Consider the following 25,753-nt stretch of genomic DNA (forward strand, 5'->3'; position numbering starts at 1 on the left):
TTACCACACCCAAACTGGTTAGTACAAGAATGGGTAGAAGATAGTGAGCACACACTAATCACATCAGTAGCTCATAGTCAATACAAAAAATAGAAAAAAAAAAGCCATTTTTACAGCTGCAGTAAAACGTGCAGAAGGGCATCCTAAAGATATTTTTTTTACCACAGCTTAGTAAAGGGCCCCTTAAGGTTTTCAGAGGGCAAGCCATTTAGACTGCTCAATCTTAACTTGATAGTCCTTGGCATGCCTAGGCACATCCTTCAACCACTGCATTCAAAATACTACTGTTAGATTCTTTTTGTCTTTATGGAAGCAGGATAGAATGTCTAAAGTTTATGTAGAATGCCAGTCGTTCCCAATTGAAACCAGGATTCTATTCAAATTATCTTAGATGCTGCATCATATCCCAAATAGTGATTACCCTGAATATCTAATATCCCACTTTGAATTTGTAGCTCCCTCTATAAGGAGAAGGACTATGAATTGTTTGCCATTTACCCTTCCTTTAGTTAAGGGTATTCAATGATTCAAGATATGCAACAGGCTTCTTGCTTACCAAGTCCTAAAGGCTGGCAGAGATATGACCCTTGTTCTATAATTAAGCTTGAATACACCCATTTTAGAAAGATGTTAAAAAAAACACTTTTCAATTGAATTTTTTTTCTTTTTTTTGAATCTTAGCATAAACTGCTTAAACCTTTGACATTAGCAGGTATATAAACTGTAACTGTTAAGTTTCCTATAGTTTTTTGGCTTATGGTGCAGGAAGTAGAAAAAGGGTTATTATAATATGCGTCTTCTCGTACACAGAATCGTTACACATGAAGGTAAGCATTGGTCAATTATTAAGCGTAGCTGCTTTAGCCCAGTCCATGCAGTGGTCAAACGTATTTGGTCTTCTCCACAAGTGGATGTGTTGCATGACGTGGTAAGCAATCACAATAGTTCCCAACCCAGTCAGGTTTTCAGGATAGCTATACCGAACGCACATGAGATAGATTTACACGTACTGCCTCCTCAGTACGCAAAACCATCTCATGCCTATTCATTACTGATATCCTGAAAACCCTTAAGTGTCTATGCCTAGCCAGAGGACTAGGTTAAGAACCACCGAGTTCAATCAGACCTTAACACAGCATCCTTCCCCTTCCCCAAACTACTAGCATCCAGCACACAACCACAGAGTATGCCATACAGTCCACTGTCACTCAACAGTAATCTAGCAGGTTAGAATGGTCTGGTCAAAGCATTTGTTTGCACTCCTGTAACTTAGCTGGGGGGGGGGGGGGGGGGAGGGTGCTGGAAGATAAATTAGTTACACAAAGACCACAATGAGAACATCAGCTCCCAGTAGGAATATGTTTAGCACCTGGAATCTGTGGCAACAGGTTTAATTAAACACTCAAAAAAAATAGAAGGTTAAAATGAAAAAAAAAAAATAATAATAATCCTCAAAACACAGCAGGTCGAATTTTCTTCTCTTCTACCCCTGCATTACAATTCCTAGCTGGAATGTGCAGTCAACAGCGAGAAGAGACTGAGTAAATTTCTACATTGTCAAATTCTTACACAATTAAAATGTTTTGACCACCCTCTGGACAACACCACAGCTGAAACCTGTATGAGTGACACTGGGTCACTACATCCTAAGGGGATCTTGTCAAGACCCATACTCGGCGATGCTTTTAGAAATAATAATAAAAAAAAAAAATCACAAGCCAAAATAAAAAGAAAAAATTAGAGCCACCAGGCAGGCCTCTAAAAAAGGACTTCTTTATACAAGAAAAAAACAAAAAACCAAAAAGTTCTCCTTAAAAACAAGTGATGTTTCTCAGTCCCCCCCTACTGAGGGCGCTGGAGAGTTCCTGCTTGTACTGTCTTGTCTTGCTCATGGTCACTAGCCCCCTTTCATACAGACAGCTGTATACACACCAGGGGGCACTGTGGTATAGATATCACCTCCACCCTCCCAAAAGTGCTCCAGTTGCCAAGGTCCTGCTGGCATGTCCAGGGCGCTGCAGTGTCCTGGATTTGATTTCTTTTATTGTTGTCCTGCTTCTTGAGTCCATTGATGGTTGCAAGATTTCTGCTTTCTTCTCCTCTCCCTGCCTCAGAGTCCAGGCAGGCCTTTTGGAAAAAGGCAGACAGGGGGTCAGGCAGAAGTTGCTGGAGGCAGGGTTGCACCCTAAAGAAAGGAGGGGGGACCACTGTCACCATAGTCGATGCTGGTGCAGGTTTCGGCTCAGCACAGATCTCACATCTGCAGTAAACCTGGAAACATAAGTTAATAAATCTATGACTACATGAATTGCACATGCTGGGAAAGAAGTGTGCTTTCTAACTGGCACACACTGTAATCTCTGACAATGGTCTGTTTATACAGTCAGCAGAAGAATGTAGATAAAGTAAAATCCAGACTAAGATCCTCCTGTCTTTCCCTCAACCCTGCTAGGATTTTGAATAGTACAGGACATGCCCTTTGTGTCTGTCTGCTCCAACAAAAGACAAGAACCTGTTTTATGCAGCTGAAAAAAAGAAACAACAAACTGGGAAGTACATTGCTGCCTGTCCTTTTCAATAGCTGTGCCAAAGCCCACTCCTTCACCCCTCACCAACACTGCTACACACTTCCCCTTCATACCTCAGGGCATCCAACATGGGTAACAGGTTCAGGAGGGCAGTGTCGCTGGGGTCACTGAACCAAGATTTTATTGGTATGGCATTATCTAGAAGGAAAGCAGAGACGGAGGGGTCAATGCAGGAGGTTACAGTATAAGGGAGGCCCCGCCCACACATCAGCTGTGTCTCCCTGCTCTTTATCTGTCTTTCCTGTGCACACTTGGAACAAGACACATATGGGCAGAAAGCATTCTCCTGTAACAGCTTTGCTTCCATTCTATCCTCCTAATTTAAAGGGACACCCCTAATCCTTGTTACCTCTATGAAAATCCTACGAGTTCTTCTTGATGTATGAGCTTCCAGATTCTGTCCCTAGATTTGACTATTGTAATAGAGCATATTTAGTTTGTACTCGGTCCAACATTAAGCGACTTCAATCACTCCAAAATGTTGTTATTCGTCTGCTTTGTCATGACCAGCACCCCCTTTACTGCAGAAATATCACTGGCTCCCTGTGGACCAGCACATCATCTTCAAACTCACTTTCAAGGCCTACCGAGTCGTATTCCCCCAGTACCTGACCTCTCACCATTCCTTATTCACCTGCCCGCCTTCTTCGCTCCTTAAAATGACGGTCGTCTACTTCTGCCCAGTCCTAAACGTGCTCATCCGGAATCAACCAGACGTCGTGCCTTTCTTCACTGCTCCGTCCCTATGGAATTCTCTTTCCCCTACCTGTTCATGTACAGCCTTCCTTTAAAAACTTTAAATCTCCCAAACATGAAAATCTAGAATCAAGCCTGCTTATTTAGGCATCTGGATGACTGGTTTTGTCATACTTCCACGCTGCTGGAATTTGAAAGGGCGTACTATGCACTACATAACTTTTATTCTTTACTAGTAAAAAAGGCCCGTTTCTGACACAAATGAAACGGGCGCTAGCAAGGTTTTCCTCGGAGTGTGTATGTTTGAGAGAGTGTGTGTGAAAGTTGTGAGAGAGTGAATGTGCGAGTGTGTGTGTGACAGAGAGAGACTGAGACTGGGTGCGAGTGTGTCTGTGAGAGAGTGTGTGTGTGTGTGTGAGAGTGAGAGTGTGTGCCAGGGGCCCCTCCCTCCCAGTTCTAGTGTCCCCCTTCCTCCGTGTTCCAGGGTCGTCGTCCCCCCTCCCTCCCTCTGTTCCTCCGAGTTCCAGGGTCGTCCCCCCGCTTTTTAAGTTTTTGTACAGGTGGTGCATTCCCCCCCTCCTCCCCTCCCCCAAGTTCCAGACCTCCCTCCCTCCCTCCGAATTCCAGACCCCTTGCAATAGTGGACAAAACCCAAACCCCCTAATTATAGGCATTGGAGAAACCATATACACTTATTAGCGACTTGAGAGGCCAGGAATACCAAGCGTTCGCTCAAGCAAAAGAAAAAGTTCTTGTTGATTTGGGAACCCTACCTGAAATCTTTTAATCCATGGGCCGGGGTTTGATCATTAATACCCTATAGACCCAAGCAGTCACAAGTGGCCATATGTTCCTAAAGTCCTGCATTATTGTTGGGATGGGGGAGGAGGGGGGAGACTCCTGTAGTTGCACTGTAGGCTGGGGAGGCTGTAAGAGTATTGGCTTTTGGTAGCCGCTATGAAGGAGACTGCATCTTGGAAGCGGGAGCAAGGAGCAAGGGGAGTGGTAGGATTATTACCTGGTTTATGTAATAATACAAATGATAAATACACTGTGCTGTTAGGTTTCATGGTTTACTGTGTTTAATAAAAATTGTTTATACATTATAACAACAACAAACAAACTTTAAATCTGGTCTGAAGGCCTGGCTTTTCACTCAGGCCTTTGCTCCACCATAAAAAGAAAAAAAAAATCCTGTTATCGTTCTTGAGGTAGTCCACTCTTGTTTCTGTACTTTTGCCAGCCCTCCCTTCTCCCCCTTTTGCCTGTCCCATCTCTTTTCTCTCCCTGTGTCCCAGTCTGGAAGTGTCTTTTGGTACGATTATCTTTCCTATCAAATTTGCAGTTCCTGTTTTAAACTCTCTCCTTCTTTGCGCATATCCAGCAGATAGCCAAGACCTGTCGCTTCTTCCTCTTTAACATCAGCAAAATTCGCCCTTTCCTCTCTGAACACACCACCCGAACTCTCGTCCACGCTCTCATTACCTCTCGCCTGGACTACTGCAACTTACTCCTCACCGGCCTCCCACTTAGCCATCTATCCCCCCTTCAGTCTGTTCAGAACTCTGCTGCACGTCTCATATTCCGCCAGAACCGATATACTCATATCACCCCTCTCCTCAGGTCACTTCACTGGCTTCCGATCAGATACCGCATTCAATTCAAGCTTCTCCTTCTTACCTACAAAAGCACTCAGTCTGCTGCCCCTCACTATCTTTCTACCCTCATCTCCCCTTACGTTCCCGCCCGTAACCTCCGCTCACAGGATAAATCCCTCCTCTCAGTACCCTTCTCCACCACCACCAACTCCAGGCTCCGCTCATTCTGCCTCGCCTCACCCTATGCTTGGAACAACCTTCCTGAACCCTTACGCCAAGCCCCCTCCCTGCCCGTCTTCAAGTCTTTGCTTAAAGCCCACCTCTTCAGTGCTGCGTTCGGCACCTAACCCTTACCGTTCAGTGAATCCAGACTGCCCCAATTTGACTGCCCCTATCGGACCGACCGTTCACTTGTCTATTAGATTGTAAGCTCTTTGAGCATGGACCGTCTCTCTTTGTTAAATTGTACAGCGCTGGGTAACCCTAGTAGCGCTCTAGAAATGTTAAGAAGTAGTAGTAGTAGTAGTAAACTGTTTTTGATTTTGGTAAACCGCCAACATCTGCCGGTTAGTCATGGCGGTATAGCAAATCTAATAAACTGTTGTAAAACTGCCTAGAAGAAAAATGTTTGATGGATGATATAATCAAATGTTACTAAACTTGATACCTGCATCAGAAAGGTGAACCTGAAATGCAGCAATCCTTCAGAGAGGGGACACCGCGGCTTCAAATGCAGAAAAGAGGGCCATCTCACCTGGATGACTCCTGTAGGCCCCGGGAGAATTGTCCAAAATGACAATGCTGGAGAGGTCGCCGTGGACAACCGAAAGGTCTTTGATGTAACTGCCCAGCTCCAAAGTGCAATGCTGTGGGGAAAGGGAAAAAAAATAGAAGAATGCGGGATGGAGGTGTTATTAATTGAACAGAAATACAGCCTGTAGGCAGAATAAGTTCACAGGAAAAGAACAGTTGGAGAAAGTGGGACGTCACACAAGCAGTCAGCGATAGGACAAGACATAACGTGAGAGGAATGTCCATGGCCCAATGGAGGATGATACTTTACACCGACGTTTGGCATCCCTGCTGCAGCCACGTCTCACCTCCCTCCCTCCTCAGGTCATCTACACCACCCACTCACCTGACGGTAATATCTCCTTGATAACACACCTCTGTTGTTGTCGAGTTTATCGGCCACAGCTGAGCCGTAAATTTCCATGCTGGCGGTGAACACCACAAGCTCGTACCACTGGCTGACCTGCAAAAGTGAAAAACCAAGACACGCATGCTCATTAGCAGCGGCAAAACTAGACTAACCACGGACTGACCCAAGTGTCAGGTGATATACAGAATCGAAGGGCAATCAGATCATCACTCTGTCGAACCTACCACCCCACTGGCTGAGCTCACGAGAGTCACTTTAACCTCCCCTATCCACTGCTGACACCTGAGCTCCCATTTTAACCCCCTGAAAGATCTTATTTTATTTATTTATGACATTTGTATACCGCATTACCCCAAAGAGTTCAGGTTCAACGTGACTTACAATCCAGACAATTTAGTGCGTACATAATATAGTTATAAATCTTCTGATAAAGGAAAAAATGTTGAGTAAATCTTCTATATATGGCCATATAAAACGTTAAAAAAATTAGTTTATGAATTATTTTACAAGGTTATATTGTGTAACAAACATCAAATTATAAGCAATTATAATTGAAATAGCTTTTCTCCATAAAAGTGGTTATTCCTGTCTTCCATTATCCTGCTACAGGAACTTTTTGAAAAGAAAAGGTTTTTAATAATTTCCAAAAGCAACTGTAATCGTGTATATACTTTACAGCCCTTGGAAGAAGATTCCACCAATTAGTACGCTGACAGGAGAAGTCAGCGGAGAGGACTGTTTTGTAAACAAATCTTTTTACAATTAGGATGATGGAGAAGCAGGAACTCTCTGGATCCAGGGATGGAATTAAGCGTAGGGAGGTCAAAGGGAGCATATAGTCAAGGGCAACGTTTCCTTGAGTGCGGAAGAAACAAAGTGAGGCAAACTCAAAGAGGCTGCGGCTAAGAAAGCAAATACAATGTTGGGCATTATTAGGAAAAGGAATTGAAAAAAAAATGAGGACGTTTTATAATTCCTTTGTATCGCTCCATGGTGCGACCGCACCTCGAATATTGTGTTCAATTCTGGTTGCCGCATCTCAAAAAAGATATAGTGGTCCAGAGAAGGGCAACGAAAATGATAAAGGGGATGGGATGACTTCCACGAGGAAAGGCTGAAGCGGCTAGGGCTCTTCAGCTTGGAGAAAAGGCGGCTGAAGGGAGATATGATAGAGGTCTATAAAATGATGAGTGGAGTTGAACGGGTAGATGTGAAGCCTCTGTTTACGCTTTCCAAAAATACTAGGACTAGGGGGCATGCGACAAAGCTACAAAGGGGTAAATTTAAAACGAATCAGAGAAAACTCAATGTGTAATTAAACTCTGGAATTCGTTGCCAGAGAATGTGGTAAAGGCAGTTAGCTTAGCGGAGTTTTAAAAAGGTTTGGACGGCTTCCTAAAGGAAAAGTCCATAGACCATTATTAAATTGGACTTGGGGAAAATCCACTATTTCTGGGATAAGAAGTATAAAATGTTTTGTACTTTTTTGGGATCTTGCCAGGTATTTGTGACCTGGATTGGCCACTGTTGGAAACAGGATGCTGGGCTCGATGAATTTGGTCTTTCTCAGTACGGCAATACTTGTGTACTTGTGTTCAATGAATCTTTAATTCTGACAAGCATAAAAACAACCCAATGCTTGTCAGAATTAAAGACTCAATTGAACATCCTCTCTGAGTTCGCCTCACTTTGTTTCTTCCGTACTCACATTCATGTGAGAGACTTTTCCTCCTCCTTCATTCTGTCCAGTGGCCTAGTGTGTGCAAATTTTTTTTCATGTGAGCAACAAGTTTTAAAAACCAACTATTTTTGAGCACCAGTATTAGCAATGCATTTCTATATATATATTTTATTTTTTATTTTTGTTACATTTGTACCCCGCGCTTTCCCACTCATGGCAGGCTCAATGCGGCGGGCAATGGAGGGTTAAGTGACTTGCCCAGAGTCACAAGGAGCTGCCTGTGCCTGAAGTGGGAATCAAACTTAGTTCCTCAGTTCCCCAGGACCAAAGTCCACCACCCTAACCACTAGGCCACCCCTCCACTGTTGCTACTATTTGAGATTCTACATGGAATGTTGCTATTCCACTAGAAGTCGGCCCTTGCAGATCACCAATGTGGCCACGCAGGCTTCTGCTTCTGTGAGTCTGACGTCCTGCACGTACGTGCAGGACGTCAGACTCACAGAAACAGAAGCCTGCGCAGCCTTCTACATGGAATGTTGCTATTGGAATAGCAACATTCCATGTCGAATCTCCAATAGTAGCAACATTCCACGTAGAATCTCCAATAGTAGCAACATTCCATGTCGAATCTCCAATAGTAGCAACATTCCACGTAGAATCTCCAATAGTAGCAACATTCCATGTAGAATCTCCAATAGTATCTATTTTATTTTTGTTACATTTGTACCCTGCGCTTTCCCACTCATGGCAGGCTCAATGCGGCGGGCAATGGAGGGTTAAGTGACTTGCCCAGAGTCACAAGCAGTTGCCTGTGCCGGGAATCGAACTCAGTTCCTCAGTTCCCCAGGACCAAAGTCCACCACCCTAACCACTAGGCCACTCCTCCCCCTAGATAGATAGATAGATAGACAGACAGACAGACAGAGAGAACAAAAAAAAACATTTTTTATGCAAGCATGTAAAATCTGTGAGCGATGCTCCTAAAACATACGAGCAATCGTTCATGTGCTCCGCTTAGAGGGAACATACCATAGATAATTCGGAATGCAAAGACATATAATTTGAAGGCAACCCTGGCTTTGATCAGAATCCAATATAATGAGTAAAGGAGTGGCGATGCCTTGTTAAATGAGATGTTACGTACAAGTCTTGCGGCAGTGTTTTGCGCAATTTGTAGTTTATGACCCTGTCCTTGTATCCTGCATACACTGCATTACAATAATCAAATTGGGATAGTACTAGGGTTTGGGCTAAGTTTCTGAAAATTTCTTTTGAGAAGAGGGGTCTAATGCTGTTCATAAAGTTTTAAAGACTTTATCACTAGAGATACTTGCAGATCAAGAAAGGTGTTGATCGATTGTAATACCTAGAATTGTCATGTTCTGTTCAAGCGGGAACTTCCATTGATCTAGAACAAATTCTTTGGTAAGGTAAGAAAGGAATGGATCAGTAAGGGCTAGGAATATGGGGGTTTTTTCCCCTATTTAGTTTCAGTTTGAAGGTTGGTGCCCACGATTCCATCAGGTCTAGTCCTGCTTTAACAACATTCAAAACTTTGCTTAAATCGTTATTGAAAATTACATAAACATCGTCTGCATAAAATGAAGACGTTGAAGCCATTTTCTTCTAGTTTGCTCCCAAGTGGGGCCATGATGATGTTAAAGAGGACAGGAGATAACGGAGAACCTTGTGGCACAGCACATACAGGAGTCCATGATGGGGAAACGAGACCTGTGAATTTCACCGGATATGCTCTTAACATGAGGAAACCTTTGAACCACTGAAGGACTCTTGCCACGTATTCCCATGTTGGGAAATATTCTCACTAATATATCGTGGTCTACCAAGTCAAAGGCACTGGATACATCAAACCGTAGGGCCTACTGCAAACTGAACAGCCACTTACCACTTCCAGAAAGAAGTCCACATGTGGCCTCTTATGTACAAAGAAACGGACAGGATGCTTGTCTATGACAACCTGAATAGAGAAATCAGGATGGGGAAGAAAAAAAAAAATAGGTCTGTAAAGGACAACGTTCACCCAGCCCAGTCTAGCCTGGAAGAGAAGCTAAGTTACCCAGTCTGGAGATTTTGGAACGGTCCTGGATTTGACCGCTCTATCCCGGTGCATTATGGGTCTTAGCAGCACCGATTTCAACGGGCAAGATCAGGCACTAAACATCCCAAAGCAGAGTGGGATTTGAAGTTCAAAACTAGGACTAGCTTAAGATGTCCAGTCTGGACTGGGTAACTTGGCATCTCTGAAAATAACAGTACATCGGTAATAGGTATAATAAGTACCTGTCCCCAGGAACTTACAATCTAAGTGAGTACATGAGGCAACGGGAGATACAGTGACTTGCCCAAGGTCACAAGGAGTGTGTGTGAAAAAAATGTAGGATTTGAATCCTGGTTTCCCTGGTTCTTAACCCTTTGCTTTAACCAGGCGTTCTCAACCCAGTCCACAGGGAACCCCAAACCAGTCTGGTTTTCAAGATCTCCACGATGACTAGGCATGAGATATTTGCATGCACTGCCTCCACGGTATCCAAACATCTCTCATGCCTAGTCATTGTGGAGATCTTGAAAACCAAACTGGTTTGGGGTTCCCCGAGGACCAAGTTGAAAAACCCTGCAAAGCCAATAGGCCACTTCTCACTAGATGAAGGCCAAAGAGGGCTACCTGGAGGCTGTATCTGAAGGTCAGATCACAATCCCGGTGACCCACTCGTCATATAAAGGGTCCAGACTGGGGAGGGAGGCAGGGGGAAACTGCTTCCCTCCCCAGTCTGGGGGCAAGCGATGAAGCTACAAAGTAGTAAATTTACAACGAAACGTAGAAATTGTTTCTTCACTCAACATGTAATTAAACTCTTGAATTCATTGCCAGAGAATGTGGTAAAGGCGGTTAGCTTAGCGGGGTTTTAAAAAGGTTTGGATGGCTTCCTAAAGGAAAAGTCCACAGACCATTATTAAACTGGACTTGGGGAAAATCCACTATTTCTGGGATAAGCAGTATAAAATGTTTTGTACTTTTTGGGGGATCTTGCCAGGTATTTGTGACCTGGATTGGCCACTGTTGGAAACAGGATGCTGGGCTTGATGGACCTTTGGTCTGTCCCAGTATGGCAATACTTATGTCACTGTTCTGACCTTTAAAATGAAGTCCGGCGGCGTGCCGGGTCGAACTGTGGGTCGCAGCACACCATCGTGGTGGGAGTGTATCAACGTCTCGTCCAGATCCAACACCAGAATCTTCCGCTTCACCTGAGCTGTGGAAGAGAATGGATATCACCCTGTCAGCAGTGATGTCCATACATAGTGTCCTTCTGAGGACTGTCACCAAGTAAAAAGCTGAAGGGGCTCTCTGATGACAGAGAGGGCTTAAGCTGCTTTTGGAGCCTTACTCGTCACACACATCCAGACCTAACCCCGTGGCTCGGAGTCATCCAGGCAGATGCAGTTCAGTATTTAAACACCATATGTTCCTATTTCAGTACCGAGACCTCACACACAGCTACGCCAGAGAACCTCAGGCCTTGCTCTGCCGAGACCCCCACCACACATTCTGCCAATGCACCTCAGTCTAGTCCTGCAGCCAACTCTGCTATTGCAGTCTTGAAATCCCTAACAGAGCTCTGCCGGTGCACCTCCCTTCTTGTCCTGCAGTATCCCCTGCTATTCCAGAACCAAGCGAAGAGGAATTCAGGAACACAGCTGGCAGCAAAACCCATTGAAGTGTGAGACCCGCCTCAACTCATTTGTGTGGCAGTTTGTGCAGACAAAATGGGGCTTTTGAAAAAAAAAAAAAATCAGTTCCATACTCTCACCATCCATTCCTCCAGGTCTCTCATGATACCTTCCCAACCACGGATCCACAACACAATGTAGTACTGTAGTTTCCATGTCTTGCATATATATATATATCTGTCCACGTAGAGACCATGTGCAAGAGCACCCTCCAGTGGTCCAAAGCAGAATGCAAGCAAGCATCCTTTTGCTATGCGCTGGATATTCACAAGGTGTCATTTTAAGAGCAACAATGGACTGTCACCTTCCACTACCCTTCCCCCCCCCAGTCCAAGACCACTACATCAACAGTCAGATCATGATGGGACTGGAAGACTGCCAGGTCAACTGAACCCCCCCCCCCCCCCCCCCCCCCCCCAAGCACTGAGGCCCCATCCCTCTCCCCGATCCTTTACTCACCAAGTCTGTTCCGGGAGACGGGAGAGAGCGGGAGGATGTCATAACGCACTGTCTGATACTGGATAACCTGTCACAAAGCAAGAGAAAGCAAAAGTGTCACATGCCTAACCCCTGGTACACGGACCCAGTGCAAACACAACAGCTGCTAAGGGACAGAGTGAGGAGGGAGGGTATCCTGCTTAAAACCCATAAAATGCCACACAAGGTCACAAAGGCTGGGAAGCAGAAACCTGGCGCTGGAATAGTACCTATGAGGCAGAGGGGAGCAGGGAAAGAGAGAAAACTAGCAGAGGGAGCAGAAATTTGACCGAAATCAGAAATCAAATAAACTGATTGGAGAGTGGAAAGGAGAAAAACATTTTTTAAAAGGAGGTAAATCGTTCGGCCCGGGGGAGGTGGGGGGGTCTTCAGAGTTCAGACCTCACGGGGTATTGATGGAGAAGAGGTGGTAAACTTCTACTAACCTATAAATGTACTCACTCTGCTGCTCCCCAGTATCTCTCCACACTCGTCCTTCCCTACACCCCTTCCCGTGCACTCCGCTCCATGGATAAATCCTTCTTATCTGTTCCCCTCTCCACTACTGCCAACTCCAGACTTCGCGCCTTCGGTCTCGCTGCACCCTACGCCTGGAATAAACTTCCTGAGCCCCTACGTCTTGCCCCATCCTTGGCCACCTTTAAGTCTAGACTGAAAGCCCACCTCTTTTGCTTTTGACTTGTAACCACTTGTAACCACTCGCCTCCACCTACCCTCCTCTCTTCCTTCCCGTTCACATTAATTGATTTGATTTGCTTACTTTATTTATTTTTTTTGTCTATTAGATTGTAAGCTCTTTGAGCAGGGACTGTCTTTCTTCTATGTTTGTGCAGCGCTGCGTACGTCTTGTAGCGCTATAAAAATGCGTAGTAGTAGTAATCTCAAGGAGTATCAACATTCCATCTAGAACCCCAAAGAATAGCAAGATTCTGGAATCCTAAAGAGTGACAAGATTCCATGCAGAATCTCAAAGAGTAGCAACATTCCATGTAGAACCCCCCAAAACAGCAAGATTCTGGAATCGTAAAGAGTGACAAGATTCCATGCAAGATTCGTAACCACTCGCCTCCACCTACCCTCCTCTTCTCCTTCCTGTACACATTAATTGATTTGATTACTTTATTTTTTGTCTATTAGATTGTAAGCTCTTTGATCAGGGACTGTCTTTCTTCTATGTTTGTGCAGCGCAGCGTACGCCTTGTAGCGCTATAGAAATGCTAAATAGTAGTAGTAGATAGTTGGATGTGAAATTATAGTGATTTGGCCACTACATGATGCATGACTACTAATGGTACGAGGGATGGGAGGGAAGAGGGGGAATCGGGGAGAAAAAATGTTATAAAAAATTATTAGGATGTTAATTTGTATTAAGTTGTTTACATAAAGCATGATATGTCTGCGGAATTATGCAGTGTATTGTACTGAACAGTTGTAATATGCTGAAGTTTCAATACAAAACAGTTTAAACATTAAAAAAAAATCGAGGTGGTGAAGGTACTTAATCCTGGGCAAGTTCTTAAATCTTGTGCACGCAGGGCCAGGGATGAGCACTGAATCAGTGAGGGTTCGTACACAGTATCAGAGTTCGAACTTCCACAGCAGGGGACCTTCCTTCCCTGTACTTTTGCTTCACAAGATCTAGTTAAGCTGCCTCTTCTGTTTGAAGGGTTAAGCGTGTTAACCAAATTGTGGGCTGGGGGTGAAAGAAGGAAAAGAAAAAAAAAAAGAGTGTTTCCACAACACTTCAAATTCCTAGTCACTTGTTTTGTTGTATTTCAATGGCAGGCACGTATAGATTATGTTCTGTCTGATATCTAGTGGTTTATTGCAATGTATTGTCTTACCTTTGAATATATCAAGCATTAAAAAATTCCTACAGTGAAACACTCTGCCTGGGCCTTGCACACTGTACCCCAACCAAGTAAGCATAAGCTTCGCTTGGCAGAAAGAGCCAGTGGGCAGAACTCAAGACCTCTGGCCCTCTGTGTATAGGCACACACAAGGTTTATTTTAACTATGCACCTGTTGCCTCTTATAATAGCCCCCGTGACACCCAATTAAACTCAAGACGAAACCTCTGCAAGGAAGCACCCTCACTCCCATGTCATACGACCAAACAGAGAACTCCACCCCCCCCCCCCCCCCCCCCCCACTTCAGAGTCAGCCTGCAGGGCGCCTTCCTCTTGCTAGATTTGCTCCTGCCTGCTCCCACCCCATTTCCTTCAGTGAGGGAAAAATCTTCATGCTTAGTCAACGGTGCTCCTGCCGAAACATCACAACAAATATGGGCACTTGGCTGGTACAAAAAGCTTTAACTTTTGTAAAAGACATTCTTTAAATGTTCAGGTTCTTCCCGAAACTAGATAGTCTGCAGGCTCTCATGTTTTTTGTATGTAACCAGTGAATGAACTACATAAGTAATGCCATACTGGGAAAAGACCAAAGGTCCATCGAGCCCAGCATCCTGTCCCCGGCAGCGGCCAATCCAGGTCAAGGGCACCTGGCAAGCTACCCAAACGTACAAACATTTTATACAAGATATTCCCGAAATTGTGGATTTTTCCCAAGTCCATTTAGTAGCGGTCTATGGACTTGTCCTTTAGGAAACCGTCCAACCCCTTTTTAAACTCTGCCAAGCTAACCGCCTTCACTACGTTCTCCGGCAACGAATTCCAGAGTTTAATTATGCGTTGGGTGAAGAAAATTTTTCTCCTATTTGTTTTAAATTTACTACACTGTAGTTTCATCGCATGCCCTCTAGTCCTAGTATTTTTGGAAAGCGTGAACAGACGTTTCACATCCACCTGTTCCACTCCACTCATTTTATATACCTCTATCATGTCTCCCCTCAGCCGTCTCTTCTCCAAGATAAAAAGCCCTAGCTTCCTTAGTCTTTCCTTATAAAGAGAAATTAGGTCTTACCTGATCATTTTCTTTCCGATAGTGCTTCCCACTATCCCAGAAGCTGTGGGATAGTTGTGTCCATCAACCAGCGGGAGACAGAGAATTGAAAACAGAGTTCAGACATCTCTCTTGGCATTCAGTTCAGATCCTCAGTATTTACGTAGGCAAGCAATAAGGAGAAATTCAGAATAAACATAACCATAAACAACTCACCAACCTACCATTAACCAGATGAGCAAACAAGTGCGGATCTCTCTCATCTCTGGACAACTTGCTCTCGGCAAGAAATATGCAGGAAGCACCATACAAGGTGACACAGTCAATATTTGACCCATTACTTCACACCGCCTAAACATCTGAGAAACCTCAGGCAAGCCAAAAGTAGAATGGGAAGGACTAATGGAAAGAAAATTATCAGGCAAGACCTAATTTCTCCTTCCAATATGTAGCTTCCCACTAGTCCAGAACATGTGGGATGTTCAAAAGCAATCCCTAGAGTGGGTGGGATCCTGGCGCTGCCACCCCAAGGACCAAAGCCCCAAAACTGACTTCCAAGGGCACCGCAACGTCCACCCTGTAGTGTGCTTGGCAAAGGTAGGCAGCGTCGACCACGTCGCCGCCTTGCAAATATCCACCGGAGACAGTAAGGTAGACTCCGCCCAGAATGAGTCCATAAGGCCTGAGGAGTCTGCTTCCCTGCAAGCAAATAAGTTGATGTGATATTTAGTCATCTAACAATCACAAGCCTCTGTTTACCAAAAAGCACAGTCTGTCTAATTTGCGAAACTCATTCATGACTTCCAGATATCTGAGGACTCTACACACATCAAGAAGCTTCAAGGAAGAATGCAGAGCCTCTTCATCCTCTCTGCAAATGGATGAAAGCTCCACAGATTGGCTGAGATGAAATGCTAATTCCACTTTTGGAAGAAAGGAAGAAACCGTGGGCAGGAAGACCCCCGTCTCTGAAAATCGAAGAAAAGGATCCTGAGAGAGCTTGAAGCTCTGAAACCCTACAGGCCGCAGCCAGCTATGAGACTTATTTGACCCCGGTGCAATACGATCATTTTCAACACGCAGCCTACCATGGCCCAAGGAGGGAAGACATACAATAGATGTGTCTCCGGCCAGGGCTGCAGTAGGGCATCGATACCAATTGAGCCCGGTTCTTTCCAATGGCTGAAGAACTTGGTGACAGAATGGGAGGAATGCCAAAGTGTCCACTGTCCAGAAGTCGAGAACCCCATTGGTCCAATATCAACTGAAAACCCTGACTGGATAGTTCCCATTCTCCCATGTCCAAGGAGCGCCTGCTGAGAAAGTCCACCTCCACATTTCAGGGACCCAGTGATACGAGCTGCCAACAAGTAGAGAAGAATTTTTTTCCTGTCCGTCATGAGAGATGCCACCTCCACTGCCATCAGAAGGCTGCAGACCCTGCCATCGCACTGTCAGAGAAAACAGACTGGGGCCTCTGCCAGAAAGGGAGCGAATCGCGTAAGGCATTCCGCACTACCCTGAGCGCTAAGCAATTTATCGATCACCGAGACTCCTGTTCCATCCAGGTGCCCTGTGCCAAATGGCATTTGCAATGAGTTCCTCAAACCGACTTGCTGGCGTCCGTTGTCACCACCTCCCATTGAGTTATCAGAAAGGGAGCTCTGATGATCAAATTCCTGGATGACAACCACAACTGCATACTCCATCTGGCAAAAAGCATCCAAGGAAGATGAAGGTCGTACTTCTGCAACATCAAAGATCAGCAGCTGAGAAGAGATTCCTTAATAGCCGCATGAGCCATTGCCCATGGCACCACTTCCATCGAACCTGTTATCACCCCAGAATCTGGACATAGTCTCAGACCCTGGGGTATCCCTTGACTAAGGAGATGAATCTGTTGATCCAGCTTCGACCTCCTGCACTCTGTGAGGAAGATCCTCTCCCGTGCTGTGTTGAATAGAATACCCAGATACTCTAGCATCTGCGATGGAGTTAGTTTGCTCTTCTCGGAACTGCACGATCCTTGAGAAGGCAGAGAGTTCCTCCGCAAGTACCTGCTTGTTTGAGAGCTGAAGAGATGTGCTCTCAGGGGGCAATCTGGTAGTCTCTGAAGCCAATGCAGAATGTAACAGAGACAGACTATTTGAAGAACCTACCGGTTGGAGATTACAAAGGGGCTACCTTTCTTGGTAAAACGTCAGCCTCTCCCCGACCGGCATGTCATCTGGAACGGTCACTTTTACAGCGGCTATGCTCTGCTGGAGCCAGTCAAAAGCTCGCCCCCCCTGCTGTGACTAGGCAGCCGTCTAGGCCTTAGGTGCACGCTGTTGAGTACGAGTGCACTGGGGCTGAACCTGCTGAGGCTGGCAAGAAGAAGGGTTTTACCTACGCTTCTGTGAGTAATAAGTGTTCATCTTCGCCTTGACAAAAAACCTCCTAGAGGAGGAGGAAGGTGAGGAAGGTGCCCGGCGGGAGAGAAAATCGATGGTATCAGAGTGCTTCTTGATGAGGTCAGCAACCTCATCCTCTTCCTTCTCTCCAACAGATTATCCTCCGGCACGTGGCATCTGCCAACCTATGCTGAACCGCCAGGTCCGAGTCAGAAACATGCAGCCATGAGAGTCTGTGCATCACTATACTCTGGGCAGAGATCCTAGAGGCCATATCAAGTGTTGAAGGCTTGACCAGCTGACAAACACATTCAGCTTGTTCCAGTGGAACAGAGTCTGCTAAATCAGACATACTGCATACCAAGGTCCGCAAGTACAGGCTTGTGTAGAGCTAGTATGATTGGATATGAGAGACGAGCATGGAGGCTTGATGCTTCTTCCGCCCAAAAGAATCTAGGGTTCTAGCTTCTCTGGCAGGGAGTGCCGAAGCATAGTCTCTAGAATTTCTGGCCCTTCTGAGTGCGGATTCTACCACTAGAGACAACTGGGGCCTATAAAACCCAGGAGAAGACTGAATTCGGTACATGGTGTCAATCTTCTTGGGGAGGAGAGGGACTGACAGAAGAGACACCCAGTTCTTCAACTAAATGTCCCATAAGATCTTGTGAAGCAGGATTGTCACGGTCTCTCTGGGAGGAGAGTCATAGTCCAGTACCTCAAAACATCTTAGCCCTGGGCTAGCCCTCCACTTTCAAAGGAATTGGGATGGTAGTCGCTATTTCTTTTACAACAGAGGGGAAGGAAAGGCTCAGGTGTCGACTTCCTTCTTTCCAGTGGAGGGGAGAGATTAGATGGGATGTCACAGGACTCCTCCTCTGAGTCCCATGAGCGCTCCTCATCAGTGTCAGACAAGATTTCCTTATAGGAGGGCCGAGACCGAGCTCACCTCAACGTACAGGTACCATGACTGTAAGAGGGGCATCAAGGTGTCTGCTCCAGCCTTGAGTCCAGCAAATCTTCCTCCACCAACGTCGAGGTTGTGCCAATAAGGGTGGAAGTCGACATCAAGACTGGAAACGGCATTGGAGACCTCACTGCAGGCTGATGGCCATGCGGGACTGTAGCAAGAGGCATGGATGACGCAAGCACCTCATATGCCGATGCACTGGGGTGCATGAATCCCACCAACAGCTCAGGGAGCAAGGGCCAGAGGCACTCATCAAGGGCCAACATCGGGAAAGGCTGGGGTGCCGGTACAGAAGCAGGCTGCTGAATCGTCAGGTCAAAGCAGGTGCCTGGTCCTGGTTGTGTGGAGACCCACACATCGGCACCTCCTGTATGAAAGGGGGAGTGAACCTCCCGGTGCTAATGATTCTTGGGGACCGGTGAAATCCTCAGTGCTCCCGGCACCATGCGTTGAGGAGGATCGACGCAGATGCTTCTTCTGTCTGCATAGTCTTCTTCACAGAGGCGTATCTGGACTTCGCCAACCCTCCGACGCCGTCACCTAACTTTGCTGGTGGGGGACCCCAACCCCTGCCAGCTGAGGTCCTCTCTTCCATTGCAGCAAAGCTTCCTTCAGTTTCAAATTTTGAGTCTGACGTCCTGCACGTTGTACGTGCAGGACGTCAGACTCAGAACAGGAAGCTTTGCTACAACGGAAGAGAGGACCTCGGCTGGCGGGGGTTGGGGTCCCCCACCAGCAAAGATAGGCGTCGGCAGGTTGGCAGCGCGATAGGGGGTGGAGAGGGTCGTCGGCAGGGGGGGTCCAGGGCCAAATCTACAGGGGCCCAGGCCCCCATGGCCCCACACAGATACGCCCCTGCTTCTTCATATGAAGACAGAGAATACAGTTTGCAGGGTATGAACAGGCCCCAAACACTTCAGACACCAAGAATGGGTGTCCTTGCCAGAGATGGTCCTGTTGCACTGAGTGCAGCGCTTGAACCCACTAAACCTTGGAAGATATGAAAGGAAAAAACAGCTGTGGCCAAATCAAACGACTCAATGGTGTTAAACAAAGGGAAGAGTACCAAAAAAAAAGAGAAAAGGGGAAAACCCGACTGGAGCTCAGGCCTAAACGCAGCCTAGCGAGCATAGTAAAACAAAGAAAACTTAGTAAAAAAAATGCAAAAATATCTGAAAAAGAAGGAATAAAATAAGGTAAACCCTGAGGAGTGGATAACGAACACGTCTTCTCCCCACCGCAGAAAAAAAAAATAGAGAACTGCTGGCCCCGCGCACTCGCGGTGGGCGGGAAGGTACATGCACAGTGGAGCGCATCTTGTGTTCAAAGACCTATTTTTAAGTGTATTACAAGCTCCGGACCAGCAACGCGAACCCTGTTACCCATCTATGAGAATTATAGGCCTGCTTGTCCTCGGAGAATGCCTATTATATCTACATTTATACTCTTAACTCTCCCATCTTATTTTTTTAGGCTTCTTGCATTTGTATATAGTCATTTCAAATTGTGTTTTTTCCTTGCATCTACAAGTTGCGTAGAACTGAAGGGGATAATGTGCATCCTTTACTCTCCTCTCCCCTTAAACTCTCCTAGCTGACTTTCACCATTGTTGAAATCTCTGTACTGGGATTCTCTAAATGTCCTGTTTCAATAGTATCCCTCAAGGATACTCCACACCAAGCCATGTGCCCCTGAGTGACTGTTGGCTTCCCCCCCCCCCAACACATTTTAGTTTAAAAGCTGTTCCCTCTCCTTTTTAAAGGTGCCAACAGCCTGGTTTCATCCTGGTTAAGGTGGAGTTCATCCTTTTTGGAATAGGCTCCCCCTTTCCCAGAATGCTGCCCAGTTTCTAACAAATCTTCATCCCTACAACACACAGAGTTCGGAGCCCTGCCTGTCTCTTGGGTCCTGCATGTGAAATGGGAAGCATTTCCGAAAATGCTAGCCTGGAGGATCTGGATTTCGGCTTTCTATCTAAGAGCCTAAATTTAGCTTCCAGATCCTCCCGTCCACATTTTCCCTTGTCATTGGTACCCACATAAGCCAAGACAGCTGGCTCCTCCCCAGCACTATCTAAAATCCTATCTAGGTGACGCGTGAGGTCTGCCACCTTTGCACCAGGCAGGCAAGTGACCAGATGGTACTTACGTCCACCAGACACCCAACTATCTACATGCCTAATGATCGAATCACCAACTACAACAGCTGTCCTAACCTTTCCCTCTAGGTAGAAGTTCCTAGAGAGGATATTGCATCCCCTGGTGGGCAGGTCCTGGTTTGGGCAAGTTCCTGGAAGAAAATGTCCATAGGCCTTTGAGGTAGCTTGGGCATAAGTAGCATGGGATCTATCTACTCTTCAGAATCCTGTAAGATGCCTGTGACCTGGATTGGCCATTGCTGAAATAAAGATACTGGGCTTGATAAACCTTTGCTCTGACCAAGCATTGTAGTTCTTAGGTTCTTTGACAAACCAAATTCATTGGCACTTTATAATTATTAAACAGATCTACATAAGACTTAGTGGCAGATAAAAGTGGAGTACACACAGCTATGGAACCCAATGTCAGGCCACAGAAGTAACAGGAAACAGTGGGCAAGAGTGACTAATAAAATAAAAGTGCTCTGAGAATTCATTTCTACATTCTTGGTAGAGAAAAAAAGGACAGTGAATACATGCCAGAGACAGAGGAAGGCTAGGGTGCCAAGAAGTAAGGATTACCCAGCATAAATAAAAATGTCTCTACCCAGGAATGAGCACATTACTCCAGGTGAGATTTCACTACAGTCTGGAGGAACAACAGTGAAACAACAATGACACAAGTGTTCCAGTGTCCTCCTCCTGGTGGTCACTGCCGTTTTGTTTATCCATGCAGACATTCCTTCTAGAGAATGACATGAGGCCAAGTTTGTTGCCACCCCATCCTTGTGGGTTCTGTCTCCGTCTCCACCCCATCCCCGTGGGTTCTGTTTCCGTCTCCACCCCATCCCATGGGCACTGTCCTCACCTGCAGAAGCCTTGAACACTTATGATTTTATACTTAAATCTTTTTATTAAAGTATAAAAAGGAATATGTTGTGCAACTGTTCACAAATAGAAAACAATAACGAACAGCTATAATAACCCCCCCACCACCACCACCACCATCGTCTACTACCCCAAGGAATCCTAATCCACACTGTTAAAATGTCCAGGGGTACAAAATACAACCTGTTCTGTATGCCCTAGCAGGAGAGAAATACACCCTATGAAGCACTGTCATGATTTTTTAAACTGTGGATGAATACTAAGTCATCAACAATCTCAGAATTCAGTCTAGCTCTCCTGTCTTCTACAGTACTTCCTGCAATAGAAGATGTGCTGGTAGCAGGAATGTACAGGTTCCCCCATGCAAATTTTGCTAGTTGTGGCCAGCATGTTTGCTCGTTTTTCCAAAACTTTAAAATGTCATTGTCTGCATCACTCAAACTTAAACAGTCCAGTTCATTAACAGACTTCAAGGTAGAAAATGACACGGTGACAAGGTCTGTCCCCGTCCCTGCGGTTACCATGGGACCCCATCCCCGTGTCATTCTCTAATTCCTTTTTCCTTTGTATGTAAAAATCTTATGCATACTACAGAGGATAGACACAGAAGCCCAGTTAAAATTCAACTGCTGCTCCTTGTGACCTTGAGCAGGTCATTTTAACCTCCATGAGATTGTGAACCCTCCAAGGTCAGGGAAATATCTACTGTACTTGAATTCAACTTTTAACAGGAATGAGCAAAAATGCAAATAAATAAAGGACTAAACAAAGTATAAGACTACCTTTTTCAGAGCAAAGGAAACTGTAAACCAAGGGTCATGGTATCCAGTTTGAAGGGGCAGGAAGCAACAGTAGAAAGGATGGAGGATGCATGGAACAGTCAAATAGACAAAAAACAAAACAAAAAACCACGAACTTCAAAAAGGTCTGGGGTGAACAAAGAGAAGCCTTAATTATGATGGCCTGAAGAGGAGTGGATCCTAAGGCAATGCAACAGGAACTAAGCCAGTACATTACACAAAATTTCTAGTCCTCGTCTATCAAACAGCAGAAATCCTGGGGCAAAAGACCACTTGCTAAAACCCTCCCTAAAGGAATCCACTCATCTCATGGGCTGGTGGAAGAGTAGCCTAGTAGTTGAGGAGTGGCCTAGTGGTTAGGGTGGTGGACTTTGGTCCTGAGGAACTGAGTTCGATTCCCGGCACAGGCAGCTCCTTGTGACTCTGGGCAAGTCACTTAACCCTCCATTGCCTGCTGCATTAAGCCTGCCATGAGTGGGAAAGAGCGGGGTACAAATGTAACAAAAAAATAGGAATGGTAGATTGAAGACTACCAGTGAGCGTTGAGGTAGGAATGCATTCTGTCGACAAATACTTTGATTTGGGTGAATTCTGTAGGGGTGTTGTAAGTTGGGTTGGCTCTATGCCTGGAACAGACTTCCTAAGTCAGTTCAACTTGCTCTTCTCCGGCCGTTTTCAAATCTCAGCTAAAAGTTGAGGCTGCTTTTAACTAACCTAGTGGTTAGTGCAGTGGACTTTGATCCTGGGGAACTAGGTTCGATTCTCCCATTGCAGCGCCTTGTGACTCTGGGCAAAGTCACTTAACCCTCCATTGCCCCAGGTCCAAATAAGCACCTGTATAACATAGTAACATAGTAGATGACGGAAGAAAAAGACCTGCATGGTCCATCCAGTCTGCCCAACAAGATAAACTCATATGTGCTACTTTTTGTGTATACCTTACCTTGATTTGTATCTGTCATTTTCAGGGCACAGACCGTATAAGTCTGCCCAGCAATATCCTTGCCTCTCAACCACCAGGCCCGCCTCCCACCACCGGCTCTGGCACAGACCGTATAAGTCTGCCCAGCACTATCCCCGCCTCCCACCACCAGCTCTGCCGCCTGATCTCAGCTAAGCTTCTGAGGATCCATTCCCTCGGAACAAGATTCCTTTATGTTTACCCCACGCATGTTTGAATTCCGTTAAAACATATATTACCTAAACCGCTTTGAATGTAGGGGTTAGACGGTTTCCTAAAGGACAAGTCCATAAACCGCTACTAAACGGACTTGGGGAAAAATCCACAATTCCAGGAATAACATGTATAGAATGTTTGTACGTTCGGGAAGCTTGCCAGGTGCCCTTGACCTGGATTGGCCGCTGTCGTGGACAGGATGCTGGCCTCGATGGACCCTTGGTCTTTTCCCAGTGTGGCGTTACTTATGTAGTTGCAAAAAACAACAGAAAGGTATACCAAGTCCCAATTCCAGGGCTCAGATTACTGAGCCTTTCCCAGAGCAGACCATGAAGTGCACGTGAGACGCTAGATTATGACATCACAAGAACAAAACACTAGGACCTTCGCACTGAAGCTTAGCCGGCGGTGGGAGGCAGGGCTGGTGGTTGGGAGGCGGGGATAGTGCTGGGCAGACTTATACGGTCTGTGCCAGAGCTGGTGGTGGGAGGTGGGGATAGTGCTGGGCAGACATATATGGTCTGTGCCAGAGCCAGTGGTTGGGAGGCGGGGATAGTGCTGGGCAGACTTATACGGTCTGTGCCAGAGCCGGTGGTGGCAGGCGGGGCTGGTGGTTGGGAGGCAGGGATAGTGCTGGGCAGACTTATACGGTCTGTGCCAGAGCCAGTGGTGGGAGGCGGGCCTGGTGGTTGGGAGGCGGGGATAGTGCTGGGCAGACTTATACGGTCTGTGCCAGAGCCAGTGGTGGGAGGCGGGCCTGGTGGTTGGGAGGCGGGGATAGTGCTGGGCAGACTTATACGGTCTGTGCCAGAGCCGGTGGTGGCAGGCGGGGCTGGTGGTTGGGAGGCAGGGATAGTGCTGGGCAGACTTATACGGTCTGTGCCAGAGCCGGTGGTGGGAGGCGGGCCTGGTGGTTGGGAGGTGGGGATAGCGCTGGGCAGACTTATACGGTCTGTGCCAGAGCCGGTGGTGGCAGGCGGGGCTGGTGGTTGGGAGGCGGGGATAGTGCTGGACAGACTTGTACGGTCTGTGCCAGGGCTGGTGGTTGGGAGGTGAGGATAGTGCTGGGCAGACTTATACGGTCTGTGGCAGGCGGGGCTGGTGGTTGGGAGGCGGGGATAGTGCTGGGCAGACTTATACGGTCTGTGCCAGAGCCGGTGGTGGCAGGCGGGGCTGGTGGTTGGGAGGCAGGGATAGTGCTGGGCAGACTTATACGGTCTGTGCCAGAGCCGGTGGTGGGAGGCGGGCCTGGTGGTTGGGAGGTGGGGATAGCGCTGGGCAGACTTATACGGTCTGTGCCAGAGCCGGTGGTGGCAGGCGGGGCTGGTGGTTGGGAGGCGGGGATAGTGCTGGACAGACTTGTACGGTCTGTGCCAGGGCTGGTGGTTGGGAGGTGAGGATAGTGCTGGGCAGACTTATACGGTCTGTGGCAGGCGGGGCTGGTGGTTGGGAGGCGGGGATAGTGCTGGACAGACTTGTACGGTCTGTGCCAGGGCTGGTGGTTGGGAGGTGAGGATAGTGCTGGGCAGACTTATACGGTCTGTGGCAGGCGGGCCTGGTGGTTGGGAGGCGGGGATAGTGCTGGCAGACTTATACGGTCTGTGCCAGAGCTGGTGGTGGGAGGTGGGGATAGTGCTGGGCAGACTTATATGGTCTGTGCCAGAGCCAGTGGTTGGGAGGCGGGGATAGTGCTGGGCAGACTTATACGGTCTGTGCCAGAGCCAGTGGTGGGAGGCGGGGCTGGTGGTTGAGAGGCGGGGATAGTGCTGGGCAGACTTATACGGTCTGTGCCAGAACCGGTGGTGGGAGGCGGGGCTGGTGGTTGGGAGGTGGGGATAGTGCTGGGCAGACTTATAGGGTCTGTGCCAGAGCCGGTGGTGGGAGGCGGGGATAGTGCTGGGCAGGCTTATACGGTCTGTGCCCTGAAGAGCACAGGTACAAATCAAAGTAGGGTATACACAAAAAGTAGCACATATGAGTTATCTTGTTGGGCAGACTGGATGGACCGTGCAGGTCTTTTTCTGCCGTCATCTACTATGTTACACTGTCACACACACACCCCCCCCCCCTTCTGTCCAGCGTTTGGCCTTTTCCTCTATGTCCCCCCCCCTACTCACGGTGCGGATCTGCCTCCTCAGGATGTAGAGCAGGAAGCTCCAGAGCTTTGTCGCGAAGGCCACGAAGGTCCGGAGCCCAAGCAGGCATTGCGTTTTCATCATCCCCACGAAGCCGCCGCGCTCCGCCAGCGTGCAGCGCCCGGAGCGAGCCCGGAGGCAGGGGGTACCCAGCGCCGCCGCCACCGCTCGCTCCTTCGCCGCCTTCTCGTCCTTCCACCGCTAGCACAGCCACACCGACGCTGCCATTACTGTCCTCTTCCCCAGCAGCGCTTCCGGGGGAAGAAAGAACCCGCTTCCGGACCCGGCGTGACAAAAGTCCCACCGCCGGCCGGCTAGCGCAAGGGGAGGAGCGCGAAATCTGTCACCCGGCTGCCCAAGGCGCGTGCGTTAGTGTTGG

The 25,753-nt window shown here is 47.1% G+C and overlaps 1 protein-coding gene across 3 annotated transcripts; it reads right to left on the reverse strand.

Annotated features, from left to right (window-relative positions):
* Window positions 1-1,357: 1,357 nt before the first annotated feature.
* On the reverse strand, window positions 1,358-25,677 carry CTDNEP1 (CTD nuclear envelope phosphatase 1). 3 transcript variants are annotated; one of them, XM_030188287.1, is made up of 8 exons: window positions 25,357-25,652; window positions 11,938-12,004; window positions 10,882-11,000; window positions 9,635-9,706; window positions 6,021-6,137; window positions 5,637-5,748; window positions 2,642-2,726; window positions 1,358-2,271 (listed from the first exon to the last, which is right to left on the reverse strand). In XM_030188287.1, exons 1-8 carry the CDS (start codon window positions 25,456-25,458, stop codon window positions 2,211-2,213), a joined length of 735 nt encoding a protein of 244 aa, XP_030044147.1. In that variant the 5' UTR covers window positions 25,459-25,652; the 3' UTR covers window positions 1,358-2,210. The 3 variants fall into 3 exon arrangements, with proteins under 3 accessions (XP_030044147.1, XP_030044148.1, XP_030044149.1); XM_030188288.1 differs by lacking the exon at window positions 2,642-2,726 and having other exon boundaries at window positions 6,050-6,137; window positions 25,357-25,677; XM_030188289.1 differs by lacking the exon at window positions 2,642-2,726 and having other exon boundaries at window positions 25,357-25,668.
* Between the last annotated feature and the right edge of the window lie 76 nt (window positions 25,678-25,753).

This window comes from Microcaecilia unicolor, chromosome 14 (assembly GCF_901765095.1).
Source record: "Microcaecilia unicolor chromosome 14, aMicUni1.1, whole genome shotgun sequence".
Taxonomy (NCBI): domain Eukaryota; kingdom Metazoa; phylum Chordata; class Amphibia; order Gymnophiona; family Siphonopidae; genus Microcaecilia; species Microcaecilia unicolor.

Coding starts and splice junctions, on each gene's coding strand:
- CTDNEP1 (XM_030188287.1), bottom strand. CDS start 25,458: ATGATGAAAACGCAATGCCTGCTTGGGCTCCGGACCTTCGTGGCCTTC. Junction 11,001..11,937: donor CGTCTCCCGGAACAGACTTG/GTGAGTAAAGGA, acceptor TCTCTTCCACAG/CTCAGGTGAAGCGGAAGATT. Junction 6,138..9,634: donor TGGACTTCTTTCTGGAAGTG/GTAAGTGGCTGT, acceptor TCACTTTTGCAG/GTCAGCCAGTGGTACGAGCT.